Genomic DNA, 15,582 nt, shown 5'->3' with positions numbered 1-15,582 from the left:
GGCTGTGAGGAGTTGCTGAAAGATGCATTGTCTGTTGAAAGCCTTGGCCCTCAATGCTATGAGACTGAATATGTGGATTACTACTACCAGGTAAAATGCATCACCTTTCTAATAATCCACCCTATTAAATTCTGGGACTGTCATGTATTCCTATCATTTCTTCAGCTTTGGACAAGGCCTCTTTTTGCTCATGTTATTCAGGTGCAGTTTCTGGAGAGTGGGCACAGTGGTGGTTGGGTTATAGCAAAAGTACTGGGAGATCCAAGCAGTTTCTTTGAAATCTTGAGGTCATTTCAAGTATCATGAGCATTTGAATTTCAAGAGCTATATCTGGAGACAAGAAATATTGCGTTCATGCCAATCCATACGGGGAAAAGAATGAACATTGAATGGCTGAGGTTATTCACTTTCTGATCCATTGCTTAATGGTTAAAGTAACAATGTTTGAAATGGAAATTGCCTGGAAAGGGCAAAATGTTTCTGTTTTGCCAACTGATCAATGAATATGCTTTCAACATTTTGACCACAAGTTTTATCTTGGTAGTCCCTTAGATTCCTTATGTCTAGGGAGACATGACAATGGGACTAATACCACTGCGTCAGTATGATTGTGACCGATATGTGCGACCTCCATGAAAGCTTATCACAAAGCAGATTGTGGTAAATGTTGTTGTTGTTTTTTCTAAAGTCAAGTTTTGTAGCTGGAATATTCTGCTTAAGCTTTGGTGAAACTTTGAGGGATGGCATGATTCCGAATAACACCAGATGAGACTGCAAACTGTGTCTGTGCCTTCAATTCACCTGTCGACTTATGGTGAGCCCATGAATTTTATAAGGTTTTCTTAGGCAAGAAATATTCAACAGGTTATATAGCCTACACACCAGGTTCTGGCTGATGGTCTTCCATTCAAGTACTAACCAGAGCTGGCTCTGCTTAGCTTCCAAGATGAGACAGGATCTGGCGCCTTTAGGGAATTTAGGCTGCACACCCCTGTTAATACTTTGATACTTCCTCAACTAGGATTTGGTTTATGATTCCTTTGTGTTCATGGTCAAGGTAAAGAGCAGTAAATGAATAGATATTTTTGCACTGATTTTTGGTGTGTGTATGCTGAAGGTGTAGGGGTTCTCATTCAAAGCTGCAACTGCCAATGCAGAAAGCTGAGTAATTATTTTGTAATAAAAGAATGTGATGTAGTGCATGAATGTCACATTTCACTTTTCCATGGGAACAGGTATTTGTAGACCTACCAAACATCATTGTTTTGTTGCTAAGAAGGTAATGAGAGGGTGATCGTAGCTGAATTCCTATAAAGGCCAGAAGCCACCTCAAGTAGTCTGCTACCTGGGGAGGAGGAACAAATGCTCCCCCCTCCACATAATCAAGAAACATAAATCCTAAAAGCAGCCCAGATTATTCTGGCACATGAGACAGAAAATTGTACATTCACTTCTCACTTTCCATGATGCTAAAAATACAAGAATAACTAACTAAATATATCCAGGGTAGCTGTGTTGGCTATATAGCAAAATACAATAACATTCAAAATCCACAAAACAGTGATATTATGCACAAAATGCATAAGGCAAGCATTCAAAGCTCCTCTGGCTTCTTCACCAGTGTTGAAAAATCTTACAGGAGGAGGGGAACCATGAGTGTTAGTCACATTTTGTCACAATGTTGTTGTGTTGTTCTGTGTTCAGATGACGTCGAGTGATATCTATGCAGGCAGGACCCTCCACCTTCTGGCCATGTGGCACTGGGAACAAAACATTACAGAGTCCAGGAGAAAAAAATTGAATTTCATTAGCAATACAAAAAGGTGCTTCCTCTGAGATCCAAGATCACAGCCCCTTTTGTTACACAGAGAACACTGGATCTCTCAAGAGAAGCCTCTGTGCACTGGTGTCCCACACCAGGGTGTCACCTCTCTCTGTGGAATAAAGCCACATAGGGCAAGGACTGGGGGGAGCTGAGTCCTCTCCCTCCCTGCTGTGTCCCATGACACAGGGCAGAGAGGTGGGGGTGGTCATCAGGTGACACCCCTCCTTCAGTAGAGTCATCCCCCTTCAGTGGTGTCTTCTGGTGCGGGCCAGACCCCCCTAGTGATGCTACTGCCTCATGCTTTTACATTAGGAAAGTTGTATGTGCTGTTTTAATAAAACATGCCAAATGTAGTCCCAATTTTTTTTATTAAAAATGTTTTACCTTTGTTGGAGATAGAAACTTCAAAAAATAAAGTCCCAGTTCATTGCCTCCCTCTTTAGGATTCTGCTAGAGTGGCTAAAATGTAATTAAACATGTAACCATTTTGCTACCCTTTTATGACATCCAGAATCTGCAGGTGAGGCAGGTACTTCCCTTTGCCTTGTGGTAAATGCAAGTACCAGGATGACCTAGCTAAGAAGCAGTGACTCACGTACACCAATTTCCACACTCAGAGATATTATTAGCTCAATACCTGTAGTTTTGCTCAGTAAACTGGAAACAGTAACCTGTTCCGGAAGCAGTAGGGACCATGCTTGGTTAAATTCATGTAACTCCTACACTGATTAACAGTATCACACAACAATGACTTTTTTGTGTTCTTGATTGCCCAGAGGTACAAATAATGTGAGGATGTCTTTACCATAATTATCACCCAGAAGGAAGAATAGATAGAAGCAAGGGGTGAGAATGTAAAAAATGAAAATTGCAAGCAGCCATTCCTACTTGGAAAGTAATCATGGGAACACACAAAGTACCCTCAGGGTTGAGTGACCACTTTGCTGAAGACAGGTCTCCATTTGAAGAAATCCCAGAGGACAGTTCTCTAATTTTCAGGAATTCTTCCTTTGAAAGACTGTCCAGCCTACATCACATCTGATGTTTAAAATAAATAAATAAGGACTAATTTTCTGTGTGCATTTTTGCACTCTTTTTAATGACATATTTCCTCTTGTTATGTATTATCTCATGTATAAACACACCACCACCACCACTGCAAGATGGTGTGCTGATTTCTTCCACATTGGAATGGGTTCTGCTATCGAGCGCAGGAAGGTGCAGTAAGGTATAGAGCCAGTTTATCCCATCAAATCCATCACTTTCCCTTTAAATATATTTATTATTTTGATCATTGCTTCCTTTCTTTGAGTTTTTGACTGGACTCAATGAGCACAGATAGACAGTGAAAGATTTTGCATTAACCAGGCATTTGGTTTCTGCCAGGCAGCTCATTCTCCACATTTCCTGGTACTCATCTTCAATGAAATAGAAATCAATAATTCCCAGGCTGACTGCCATGGACTTTTCCCTTCATATTTGCTAACCACTGCCAAAGAGAAGTCTTAAACTTTGCTGTTCTGTGCAGACACACTGCACAGCATCAAACTGTCAGTTCTGGTAGACTGACTTGTCACTGGACTTGAGAGCTGAGAATTGATCCTGCCCCCTGCCCTGGGGCCAGAGCAGGAGCAGCAACTTCCATCACCATTGCAAGCTTGGTGTGATTCCTTGCTAAGCAATAAAACCTGGCAAATGACTGTTCAGCAGTGTAAACTTCCCAAATCCCTGAGCCCAACACAGTAGAGATGGGTGGTAGAGGAGACAGGAGGAACACAGTGATCTGTGGAGATCACTGAGTAAAACACCACTGACACATGACCTGTGTGCCAAGGATACCAGTCTCCCAGGTAGCACCTTACCTGTCCAAGGTTGGACAGGCATTGTGTCTTAGCTGTTTTGCTTTAGCTTATGTTGTAAGTCACTAGCTGGAGCAGGTCCAGAGGAGAGTGACCAAAATGGTGAAAGATCTGGAAATCGTGCTGTATGAGGAGTGGCTTAAGGAGCTGGATACGTTTAGTGTGGAGAAGAAAAGGTTAAGAAGTGACATTATAGTCATGTTTAAATACTGGAAAGGATGTCATATTGAGGATGGAGCAAGCTTGTTTTCTACTGCTCCAGAGACTAGGACACAGAGTAGTGGGTTTAAACTTCAGGACAAGAGATTTGACATAAATATTAGGAAGAACTTCCTGATAGTAAGAACTGTGAAACCATGGAATACTCCACCTTGGAGGTGGTGGTGTCTCCTTCTTTAGAGGATTTTAAACAGAGGCTGGATGGGCATTTGTTGAGAATGCTTTGATTGTGTATTCCTACATAGCAGGGGGTTGGACAAGATGACTCTTGTGGTCTCTTCCAACTCTATAATTCTATGAGTCCCAAGGGTAGGATAAATTTAAAAAATAAATACAGTCAGTCCTCCATATCCATGGATTCAACCATCCACAATTTGAAAATATTTAAAAATATATAAATTCCAAAAAGCAAATATGATTTTGCCATTGTATTTACTGGGAACTGAGTATCCATGCATTTTGTTATCCACGGGAGTCCTAGAACCAAACCTCAGTGGATACCAAAGGCCCCCTGCAATGCCATTCCCAGTTTTTGCCCTCTGACGAGGTTGCTTCTTTCTCTTTAATTGTAGAGCTGGCCTATATCTACTATCTCATCCTACTGCATGAACCCCAAATCTTGAGTTCTTGCCACCACCCACCTCTCCATGTCATCTGATCAGATAATGCTATGTCTAGTTGTATAATTTACTGATACAAACACTGCCTTGAAAGTGGTCTCAAAACAGAGAAAAGTGGAGCTTATTAACACCACCATCAGCCCCGGCTCCTAGGCAGTGTGTCATGTGCTTTCCTGACTAAATGCAGGATTGAGTTTTTGACGTATCATTGCCAACATCACTTTTTGCATGTTTTCAGGGGCATGGTGAAATCTGGATCCTCTATGTGGCACATGACTGGCTTCAGATGGGCCTGAGACCAAATCAGTGACATCACTAGGAGTGGCATCACTCAGTGGAGTAATGTACAGAGGGTCCTTAGTATCCGCTGGCGTTTATTTCCACAACCACCATCACCCCAGTGGATAACAAAATCAGTGGATTCTGAATTCCCATTGAATACAATGAGATAGTAAAATGGTGTCCTTTATATACAATGACAAAATCAAGGGTTGCTTTTTGGAATTCATATATTTTTTGAATATTTTCAAGCCGTGGATGCTTGAATCAGTGGATAAAACATCAGTAGATACAGAAGGCTGACTAGAGATTATCACATCGCCTCTTTCCTGATCTGGGCACGGGCTGAGACTGGGCTGGGAAGATGTGCTACAGCACAGCTCCATGCCCAGATCATTACCATCCTGTCCCCGATCGGAATGGCTCCCATGATAGAAAAGAAGCATTTTTAGCCAGGAACAGGAGAAGGATGGGGTGGTAATGATGTGGGCACAGAGCTGTGTGGTAGCACATCTTCCCAGCCTAGTCTCAGCCCGTGCCCAGATTGGGGGAAAGCCAGTAGTGTGATAATCTCCATAGTTTCATGTGGTTAAAGTAAACATTTGGGAAAATGTGATTTTTTTAAAAAGAAAATTTAAAAAACAGTAATTTTAATAAAAAATTAAAAATTAAAATAAGGTCTCTGCTTTCTCCTCTCACTGAGCCTCATCCCACTCATCCCATTTCTTCTGACGCATTCCAGCATTTTAAAGGGAGGCAAGCTAACACCACAGCCCATTTCTGCCAAAAAGCAGATGCTTGGGAAGCAGTGGTGTCACCTGCCCCTTAGGGTGCCACTTGGTGCAGCCCACACACCGCTGTTAATGCCTCTGGGCCAAACCATGTGAATACTTCCCCCCTAGCTATCATGTATTCAGCCTGTGTGACCTGTCTGTTTGAAACTCTCCACTATTTCCCACAAGTGCAATAGTAGGAAAAGGCCACAAGGTGTCAGTGTGAGGCAAAAAATAGGCATTGTGCTCTATTTTCCCTTTTGCTTCAGCAAGCAGCCCCTGCCTATGGGAAGCAGTGGGACTCCAATCCCTCCACCCCCAGAAGAGCAAGAGAGGAAGAAAGATGTTATTTTCAGCCTCCTTGGGGATTCAGATTTGTCAAGAACATAGAGAGTGTCTCATAATGTGATTTAGCACATCGTAGCTGCTAATTTAATGTTGAATAGCAGAATGGGTCCTTATACAGTATGGTCTCTTAGGCCCCAGGTGTTATTGAGGCAAGGAATTAATCAAACAGGGAGCTCCTATTTCCCTCTTAACTATTTCCTACAATTTGTGTTCTTTGCTTCTCTTCTCTGTTTTTTCCGGAGCCCCACCATTTCCTCTTGCTGAATTCTTGGCTATGCTGACCATGGGAAGGCGCAAAGGGGAACATGTCAAAAGAGTCAAACGGCTAATATGTTGCCACTGTGGAAAAGACTTTTTCATTTTCCCTTTGCTCATCTTATTTTCATCCAGAGCTTGTAAACACTGCAGGTTTTGGACTACAGTCCCAAAAATCTCCCAGCACGTATGGTTGTGCTGGCTAGAGATGTTGTGAGGTTATAGTCCAGCCAGTAATATTTCTAAGCTCATGCTTTGTCCAGATGTTTTCTACAAAGATTCTTGCTGACTTTAGTTGGAAATGGCCTCTCTCTTTCTCTCTGTTAAATTCTATATTCTGCCTTGGATACAAATGGCTGAAAGATGTTTCTGAATGTCTGAATAATAGCAATACCACCAGGATGGTGTTGTGTTTGCATGACAGATCATGTGATTATGCAGTCAAACTAAAAGAATAATAGCAACAATCACTTCTTTCACACAGTCTCAAAGGTGCTACAAAATCCTTTGCATACTGATATTCCAGACTAACACAGCTAGGTCTCTGAATTCTAACCACCACAGACAGTTGATGCCATCCATGGAAGAAAGAGAATGGAGGCTTGCCCCCAGAGCTTGGCACAGAGCTGTCAGATGAGGGTTTTGGGTTTTGGCTCATTTAAATACCTCTGATGGTGGAACATACAGTTACCAGGTGATTCAGAGTTTGGGAAATATACTTTCTGGGGGCAATAAACTCTGGAAAACTTGTGTCCTTGCTGGTTGTGGAATTATGAAAGTTTTTTTTAAAGCAACAGTTCCCAAAATCTGAGTTGATTCCTCATCAGGGACTGAATATTGCCTTGGAGGTATGGTTCCTGTTGTCTTGGCTCCCACAAATCTACAAGTTCCCCACCTTTTCCAGCAGAACTTCACGTGATGAAGTTTCATTATAAAAAAATATTCATTTAGACTTTAGATTATTTTTACCATTCATGTCTGCCTAAGCCTTCCAGCCCCCAAACCTCCATCCACTAGATCATGTTGACTTTGTACACTGCAATAAAAATACACTTCCACTTTTTATAAACAGACATCTTGCACATCAGAATCTTGCACATCAGAATCTAAGACTTGTTTCTGCACCCTCTTACCCAATTTCCAGCAATTTATTATGTTAGAGAGTTTGCTCTGACAAAGGTTTCTTCATTCAATGTGTATATAGGTGTGTGAATATGAATATGAACCTATTGCCTTCCAAATGTCACACCCCTATCAGCCCTGCTCTGCAGAGCCTTTGCAACAGAGTAAACACACCTATGTGTTATTTCTTGGTGCAAACTGTTGCATAACTGTTGTACAAATGCTGTTCTTCCACTGATTTCAGGGGGTGTCCTACATACAAAGTCAGTTCCATATATCAAGCATGTGTGCTTTTGAACTTGGACTGCTGTGTAGCTCTGTTTCGTGGTTATTTTTTGTATATAAAGACCAGTCTGGTGCTCCCTAATTTTGAATAATATGAAGTTTGGACAGTCCAACCAGAGTAGACCCACTGAATCAGTGGAATTTACAGAGATGCTGTAAAGGCTTTGTTGCTGTGCTGTTGTATAGTTTCACATAGTTTTCGACTTATGGTGACCATGGAGTTGACATTGTATTACTCACTGAAGGTGAATCAGTGGGTTTCCATGCCCAAGCAGGAAATTGAACCCTGAACTCCAAAGTGATAGTCCAACACTCAAACCATTACACCATGCTGGCACATTTACCAAATGTCTTTTGAGTCAGTGGGTTTACTCTAGCTGGGACTAGCAGGTGGTTTTTGGTGACAGTGGCTAGTTTGTTAGGCTTCTCATATGGAGCTGCCACCAAAGGCTTTTGGCTGCTTTCTTTTCCTTTTCCTTTTCCTTTCCTTTTCCTTTCTTTCTCTGTTCTTTCTGTAGCCTCTCTGCCACCCGCCCCATCCCTTTTTCTTAGCTGTCAATATACCTCCTTAGCAAGGTAAGAAGATCTAATTGCATTTCAAAAGGTGTCAGCCAAGTCTGGGAGCATTTTCTGCTTGCCCTGCCAAGTGATTAAATACACAGCATGAACAGTAGGGGGAAAATAGCTGAAACATGACAAATAAATTGGGTCGGCTTCTGGGACCGAGCCCAGTACATCAGATGATCTACTGCTTAGAAAATATTTGTAGGAGCAATTAGTGGATCCCCCACTGGTGTCTGAATCCTTCCTTCCCTCCCTCTCCCCCAGACCTGTTGAAAGGGTTGCTTGACCATCTTTTGCTGTCACCAAGAGTAGGTCAGAGAGAAAGTGAGGACACATGGTAGCAAGCAATTAGCAACTGAAAGGAAGGAGAGAAGGGATTCTGTAAAGAGTGGATGAAAATAAATAGAGCTTGGGAACGTTGCTTTATTTGGATTCCAATTCCCAGAATCCCTTAGGAGGAACTGGAGGATTCTGGGAGCAACAGACAACTCCCCCCCTAACTTTCCTGGGTTCTAATCGTAAGTTAACACCTTGTCAGAGCTGGAACCTGAAAGAACACAAAACTTGGGAGGAGGTATAGCAGTAGCAGGCAGTTGTGTTGTCTTTTCCCTTTTGTTGCAGAAAGCAAGGAGATGAGAAATATTTAGCACTGTGGCGATACATTTTTGAAAAGAGCATGTGCTTTAGAAAGAAAGAAAGAGCAACCAGTGGAAAGAAATTATTTGCTTGTATTCCTCATGGCAGTCCCCATAGCCAAGCCCATGAAAAAACAGATCAAAAATGAAGGCAGCTCTGCCAATCAACTTTACAAGTTTACAAACCCATTCTAGCACCTTTTTAGCTCTACGAGGAACAGGTCTGTTTTAAGGCTAAAAGGCCTAAACTGTCCTTTCAAGACCAACACACCATCGGTTTCTGGGACAGTTAATAATAATAATTTAAAAAAATATTTATATCGCGCCCCTCTACAAGATGCAATCAGGGCGGCTTACAAAGATTAAAAAACATGTATTCCAAAACCCTCAATCCCGCCTCTTAAAATACAATTAAATGATATAAGAATTTTTTTTAAAAATCATATATGAAAATAAAATAATTTTAAATATATATTTCAATCTGAGCCCTCACACTTCCCATACTTTCAGTTTTCCTTTCATTTCCCAGCTTCCTCATGTATACATCCATCCATTTGTTATTGTTGTGTGCCTTCAAGTCATTTCAAACGTTTTCTGATCCTGCAGCAGGAGTTTCTTGGTGGGTTTTGTCCATTCATCCATCACCTTATTTATAAGCCACCTTTCTCCCAGACTGGCACTCAAGAGGGCTCACAAAAAATAGAAAATTGCAATAAGAATACTGTACATATTTAAAACATACAAACCTGAGATCAGAACAGTATTAAACTAACAACAGAATTTAAACTATTTAATTTTTTTACTTTAACAAAAAGTTTAAAAACAGTACAGCAGCATAAAGAGCCCTTCTCTTGTTAACAATCAGTTCTCAAAAGCTTGCTGGAATAGAATGGTCTTCACCAGCCTCCAAAAAGCCAGGAAAGAAGAAGACATTTTAACTTCCCCAGGGAAGGAGTTCCAAAATGTGGGAGCAGCCACTGAGAAGGCTCTCTACCTCATTCGCACCAAACATGTCTGTAACAGCTGTGGGATAGAGACAAATACCTCCCCTGAGGATCTTGGAGCTCAGGCAGGCTCATCTGGGAAGATACTACACTACAGATAGCCTGGACCTGAGCCATATAGAGCTTTATAGGTCAATTAAAGCCCCTTTTCTCAGAATAAAGATAATGTTTATATTAGTAATTAAAGGGTATGCTTTAAGTTCAGTCATTTTAGCTGGTTTTAGGTAAGGAAAAACACTCAAATGATTAATCTTGCAGAATCCTTTATTAGCTCAGATTGAATATTTCCCGACTGAGTTGTCATTTGGACCTATCTTGCCAGTATCTCCTTGACTTTGGACAAGCAACTAGGAGACCAGAGTCAAATATCTATTAATCCTGCCAGCATACTGTCAGAACACAACAGTATTCTAGAATAGCAGCATGATCTCTGTTGTAGGTGCCATGTAGAACTGGTGCAATACCTGCCTGAGATGTCAATAGTGCTCTTTACTGTCTCCCACTCAAATTTTTAAGGGCTTTTCTCTTCCTGAATATGGTTATATTTCCAGATGTGTGGCATTTATCTAAAGACAAAAGCTCCCACTTCCTTCCTTTGCACGCAAATCATAGTCAAAAGCTATCTGCTCAGCATATGTTCTAATTTCTAGGCTCAAAGACATTTGTTTTCACTTCCAGGGGATCAATTTTATGAATTCTAAGGACGAGAAATTCAGGAGTGAACCAATTTGCTGAGGGAGACTATGAGCACTCACAAAACATTTTTAAAGTAAAAGTTGAACCTGGAGTTGATCAACAATGCTTATATGGAGGCTGGATTTTCACACAAAGGAATGGACTGAAAAGTCTTTTTTCAACCCATCAAACTTGACAGGATGCCTTCTTTCAGACATAGTTTAATTTTGCCAGTATTTTTTATCTGTCTACAACTTCTTTTGTGGGGCTGCAGTGAAAGGTGAAGGGTTGAAGGTCTTGTATGCTGAATTCTTCAGTTTAAGACTAAACGGGATGTGACATACAATGAATTTTTGAATTTGCCATGCACAAATATTTAGATGCAAATAGCAAAGGCTAAACTATGCATCTGGCAAGGAGGCAGAGTTAACTCTTTCTTTCCCTTGAGTGACCCTGAAGAAAACTGTTTGTTAAAGGGTGTGGTTTGTATTGGTTGGAAATCAAATCCCACACTGCTGCCATAAAAGGGAGCATATAAATCTTTTAAATAAATACAGTAAATGCCGTTGTGATCTTAATCTGGCCTGTAAAACAAAGATCCTCCACCATTGCCTTTGCACAGATAATTTGAATTATATTTCTTCAGTTTAGTTTTTTTTTATGTCCTATATACATTCTGAACAAAATTTAGTGTCAGATTTTTTATTCAGTGAAGTCCAAAGGAATTGATAAATAGTGCAGAAAGCTTTAGTGTAAAGTCTCATATTCTACATCCAGTGCTGTACCATAGCCAAGACTCTAAAGATTTCTGAGGACAATAATATGTCTGAGCATCCTGAAATATCTAGGACACTTTTACTGTCATGTGCAATAATCAGGACTCCCATGTGAATTTGCTAGGCCTGAGGCCCTTGCTCTGTATCCTATTTCTTTCAGAGGTTCAATTGACTGGGATAGGAGACAGGGTGTTTCAAGTGGTGGCACCCAGTTTAATGAAACTCCCTCTTCTCAAGCAGTGGGATCCCTGCCTATGGTGTCACCCAATGCAGGGATGGGGCTTCCTGGGGTGGGGCAAGGGTGTCAGGGGCACCAACGAGATGTGGTTGGGGCAAACTCAGCCCTCCCTCACCATGGTCACATTCACCTCATGGTGAGAACGAGGCAACAGCAAGGAAGTGCAGGAGGGGATGAAGGCAACCAGGTGTCACCCTTCTTCTGGGTGTCACCCAGTGCAGGCCACCCCCCTGCATCCCCTAATGAAGCCACTGCTCTCAAGGCTTTTGGGTAAATGGTGAAGACTTTTTTGTTTAATCAGCCATCAAGAGTGACCTTGTGATCATTTGAAGGTGTTCACAAGTCAGAAGATACTCTTGTACCTTGGGCAGCGAGGTGTTATAAAGGAGAGCAGATACCTCCTTCACTTAGCTTTCCATTGGCTGATAAATATAAGGGGTTGTGGTCTCTCTCTCTCTCTCTTTCACACACACACACACACACACACACACACCAAGGCTGGAGCATCTTCACTGCAGAACTGGGGAAGGGGAGAGAGAAAAAGAGGTGACGCTGGCCTCTTTCTCAGTTGGCACTGGCAGTCACCAACTGAGTCCCAACATCAGCATTTGACCACTGCAGGTAGTTGCTGAATTTTCAGCCAGCTTTCCTGCGCAGCTTTGTATGTCATTGAGACAGCAGATAGCATCGGAAGGGAACTACCATATATACTGAACTATAAGTTAATTTCATGTATAAGTCAAGGGCAGCTTTGGAGGACAATGTTATGAATTTTTATATGACTACTGGATAAATTGAGGGTAAAATTTAGGGGGATGTAACAAAAGATATAAAAGGCAAAGCAAATTAAAACAATGCCAAAGAACTTACAAAATTTGGGCAACTGTAACTTTTTGTGCTCACACACCCTATAGACTGGATGGATGAGGAGGGAACTATGGTAAATTGTGACTGTGTGGTGTATGGAAGAGGTGATCAGGCTAAGAAAATGTGCATGTGTCAAAAAGAATGAAAAGTCAAAGCAAAGAAAATGGTGACTATGGCTACATCCACGGTGCAAAAATAGTCCAGTTTGACACCGCTTTAACTGCCCTGGCTGAATACTATGCAGTTCTGGGAATTGTAGTTTGCTGTAGCTATGGAATTCTGGGAATTGTAGTAGCACCAGAGCTCTCTTGGCAGAGAAGGCTAAACGTCTCACAAAACTACAGTTCTCAGAATTTATAGCATTGAGCCATAGCAGTTAAAGTTGTTCCAACCTGGATGTTATAGAGGAGTAGGATTATTTCTGCAGTAGGATTATTTTTGAAGGATGCTGCCTATATTAGCAGTAATTATAGCCTTTAATGTGATAACTTTGTCTGATTTTAACCCAAAAAAGCTGACAAATGTACACAGATGTCTTATTCAAATCCTTCATATCCCAATTCCTCTTAGCACTCCTTTGTGGGAAAATGCTAAAGAGCTGCCACAGCCACCATTTTTTCTGCCCAGGTATTCAAAAATGCCAGAAGTGGCAGAGAGAGCAGAGGGATTCAGTGCTTCTTTAGGTTCTCCTGGAATGGCCAAAGTTCTTACCTTTCACCATTCTACTCAGAGAAGGGGAATGGTTCTTTTTTCTTTTTTCTTTTTTTTTTTTCTTTCTTTTTTTTATGCAAGTTATGGTACAGTACTTACAGTGACCCATGGATAAGTCGACCCAGGTTTTTGGGTCAATTTTTTGTTAAAATTTCTAAACTTATAAATGGGTATATACAAGATAACAGCAGATTGCCATGTGTGCCACTGGGAAGACAAGTAGTGTTTAGTTCAATTGTTTTTTTCTCATCAACAATGGAAAATAGTGGAGATGCCATCTCCATGCCAATCTCCAGGGTGTGGGATGCGGGAAAGGGACCATTCCTGCCCTCCCTTCATGACAGAGCTATTTACATTATAGTATTTCTCTCTCTCTCTCTCTCTCTCTTTCTTTCTTTCTTTCTTTCTTTCTTTCTTTGTCTCTCTCTCTCTCTCTTTCTTTTCTTCTTAAATAAATAATATTTGCTGTGTTTTTAAAATGCATTTTTTAAATTTAAATCTGTACTTCCTTGAAGGACAAAAGGATTTTGGTGGTGCATTATTTCCTTCCTTCCTTCCTTCCTTCCTTCCTTCCTTCCTTCCTTCCTAGTGGTGCATTATCCCTTCCCTCCCCTCCCTCCCTCCTTCCTTCCTTCCTTCCTTCCTTCCTTCCTTCCTTCTTTTTTCCCTTCTTGTGATGCACAAGTGGTACCCTAACAACTATTCAAATTCATGCAACCTTTTTTTTCCTTTTTCTGCTGCTGGGATGCCTTAATGACTCCTATGTTAATGCTTAGAGAGCCAGCACAGTGTAGTGGCTTGAGCACTGGACTACAACTATAGAGCCCAGGGTTTGAATCACTGCTCAGCCTTGGAGAACCACTGGGTGACCTTGGTCAAGTCACATTCTCTCAGCCTCAGAGGAAGATTAAGGCGAAGCCCCTCTGAACAATTCTTTCCAAGAAATGCCATGATAGGGTCTCCTTAGAATTGCCTTAAATCCAAAACAGCTTGAAGGCACACAACAAAATTAGCAATGCTCCGTGCATTTTTTTAGTTAAGATTTTTATTTATTTGTAGGCAGTAAAGCTTCTGTGAAGGCTGAAAGACAGGCTATAAATTACTTTATAAATAGATTAACAATCTATTTATATGGACACCACTTACTGTTCCCAAACAGCTGATCCTGGGTGAGCTCAGCACCCTGTGGTCAGTGAATGTTGGCCTACAAGACTATTTAACAGACCAAAAATAATAATAATTGTCCAGAGGCCCTATTCTTGCAAAATGTCTTGGCTCTGACTGACAGGTTTATATGGTCCAAATTAATCTCTGATTAATTCTGACTTTTAAAAAAAGAAAGCAAATGCCTTTGGTGATTTTGCTACAAAACAAACGTTTTGTTCCCTTTGTTTTTGACAGCGTGACTGCTTGTAGGAGAATAAAGGCACACATATCTCACATTAGAAATGACAATGTCCAAAAACAGTGTCAGAACACGTCACTCTCTGAGGATACATGATCACTGACCTCAAAGTACCTGCTGTGGAACAAAGAAATTTCAAAGAAAGACTAGAAAGGGAAACAGCTGAATTGGAATATTTTCACAAATTTGAGCCCTTTAGCAGAAGTTTGAACTAAGATATTGGCTTTATAGACAACTACATATATTAATAAGCTTGTTTTCATTATAGTTGCATATGTAACAACAACAACAAAAACCTTTGTCCAGAAAAGATTCTGCCTTAATAGAATTAACTTCCCAGAAAAGAGAGTGAATTATTTTCATACTTCGGAGGTAATTGCACCTTAAAAGCCCTGTTTATTAGCTTAAAATGCCAGAAGGTTTGGCTAAAACATGCTTTTTAGGGTTTATGGCTGCTCTTACAACTGTCCTTTTCTGTATCTCACTTTATGCATACCCCACCTTCACAACTTTGGAAATGCCTTTATACTTGAAGCTTGAATAATGTGTTCCATCAATGCATTTGAAAAAGTGCAGTGTAATCCATGAAAATTCATGCTACAATAAATGGGAAATGAAACAAACAAGTCTTAAAGCTGAAACAAAGCTCTTTTTAGCTGTATATCTTTATATTTTAAGATCTAGCTCTTTCATGACTGCCCTTCCCATTCCTGGTCTTCTTCTGATTTCTTGGCTACTGTCTCCACTCTGATCAGTTTTTGATTGAAGGTATGGGAACACTTTTACTATTCCATTTTTTCATTCTCTAGCTTGACCTTCATGGTCATTATTTTTGTTTTATTTATGTTCAGCATTAAGTCTGCCTTTGCACATTCTATATTATTCCTAATACTTTCCTATTATTAATGGACTAAGTTTGGGATGGTGGTAGTTTGATACTGATTATTTTCTTTTATCCATTTGTAAACATTGTAAGGTGAATTCTTTTTTTACCAGATGTCTCCTCAGCCACAAGACCCCTCAACCACTGCCAAATATATTTCTTATCCAGACCTCCTGGCAGGCCACATCTGTGCTTGCCCTTTGTAGGAGCTTGGGAAGTTAAGAACAACTCATTCACTT

At 40.8% G+C, this 15,582-nt stretch overlaps 1 protein-coding gene across 3 annotated transcripts in view; it reads left to right on the top strand.

The window, feature by feature from the left end:
• RAB11FIP4 (RAB11 family interacting protein 4) overlaps window positions 1-15,582 on the top strand; it is a 230,674-nt gene that overhangs the window by 86,337 nt on the left and 128,755 nt on the right. For all 3 annotated transcript variants that reach the window (XM_089478118.1, XM_089478111.1, XM_089478108.1), the window contains exon 3: window positions 2-90. In XM_089478118.1, coding sequence (XP_089334244.1) covers window positions 2-90 — 89 coding nt within the window. The remainder of the gene's footprint in view (window position 1; window positions 91-15,582) is intronic.

This window comes from Sceloporus occidentalis, unplaced genomic scaffold (assembly GCF_023333645.1).
Source record: "Sceloporus occidentalis isolate IW3139 unplaced genomic scaffold, rSceOcc1.0.p SCAF_1, whole genome shotgun sequence".
NCBI lineage: Eukaryota > Metazoa > Chordata > Lepidosauria > Squamata > Phrynosomatidae > Sceloporus > Sceloporus occidentalis.
Note: the sequence above shows the minus strand (reverse complement) of the source record. Positions and strands in the feature narration are given on the sequence as shown.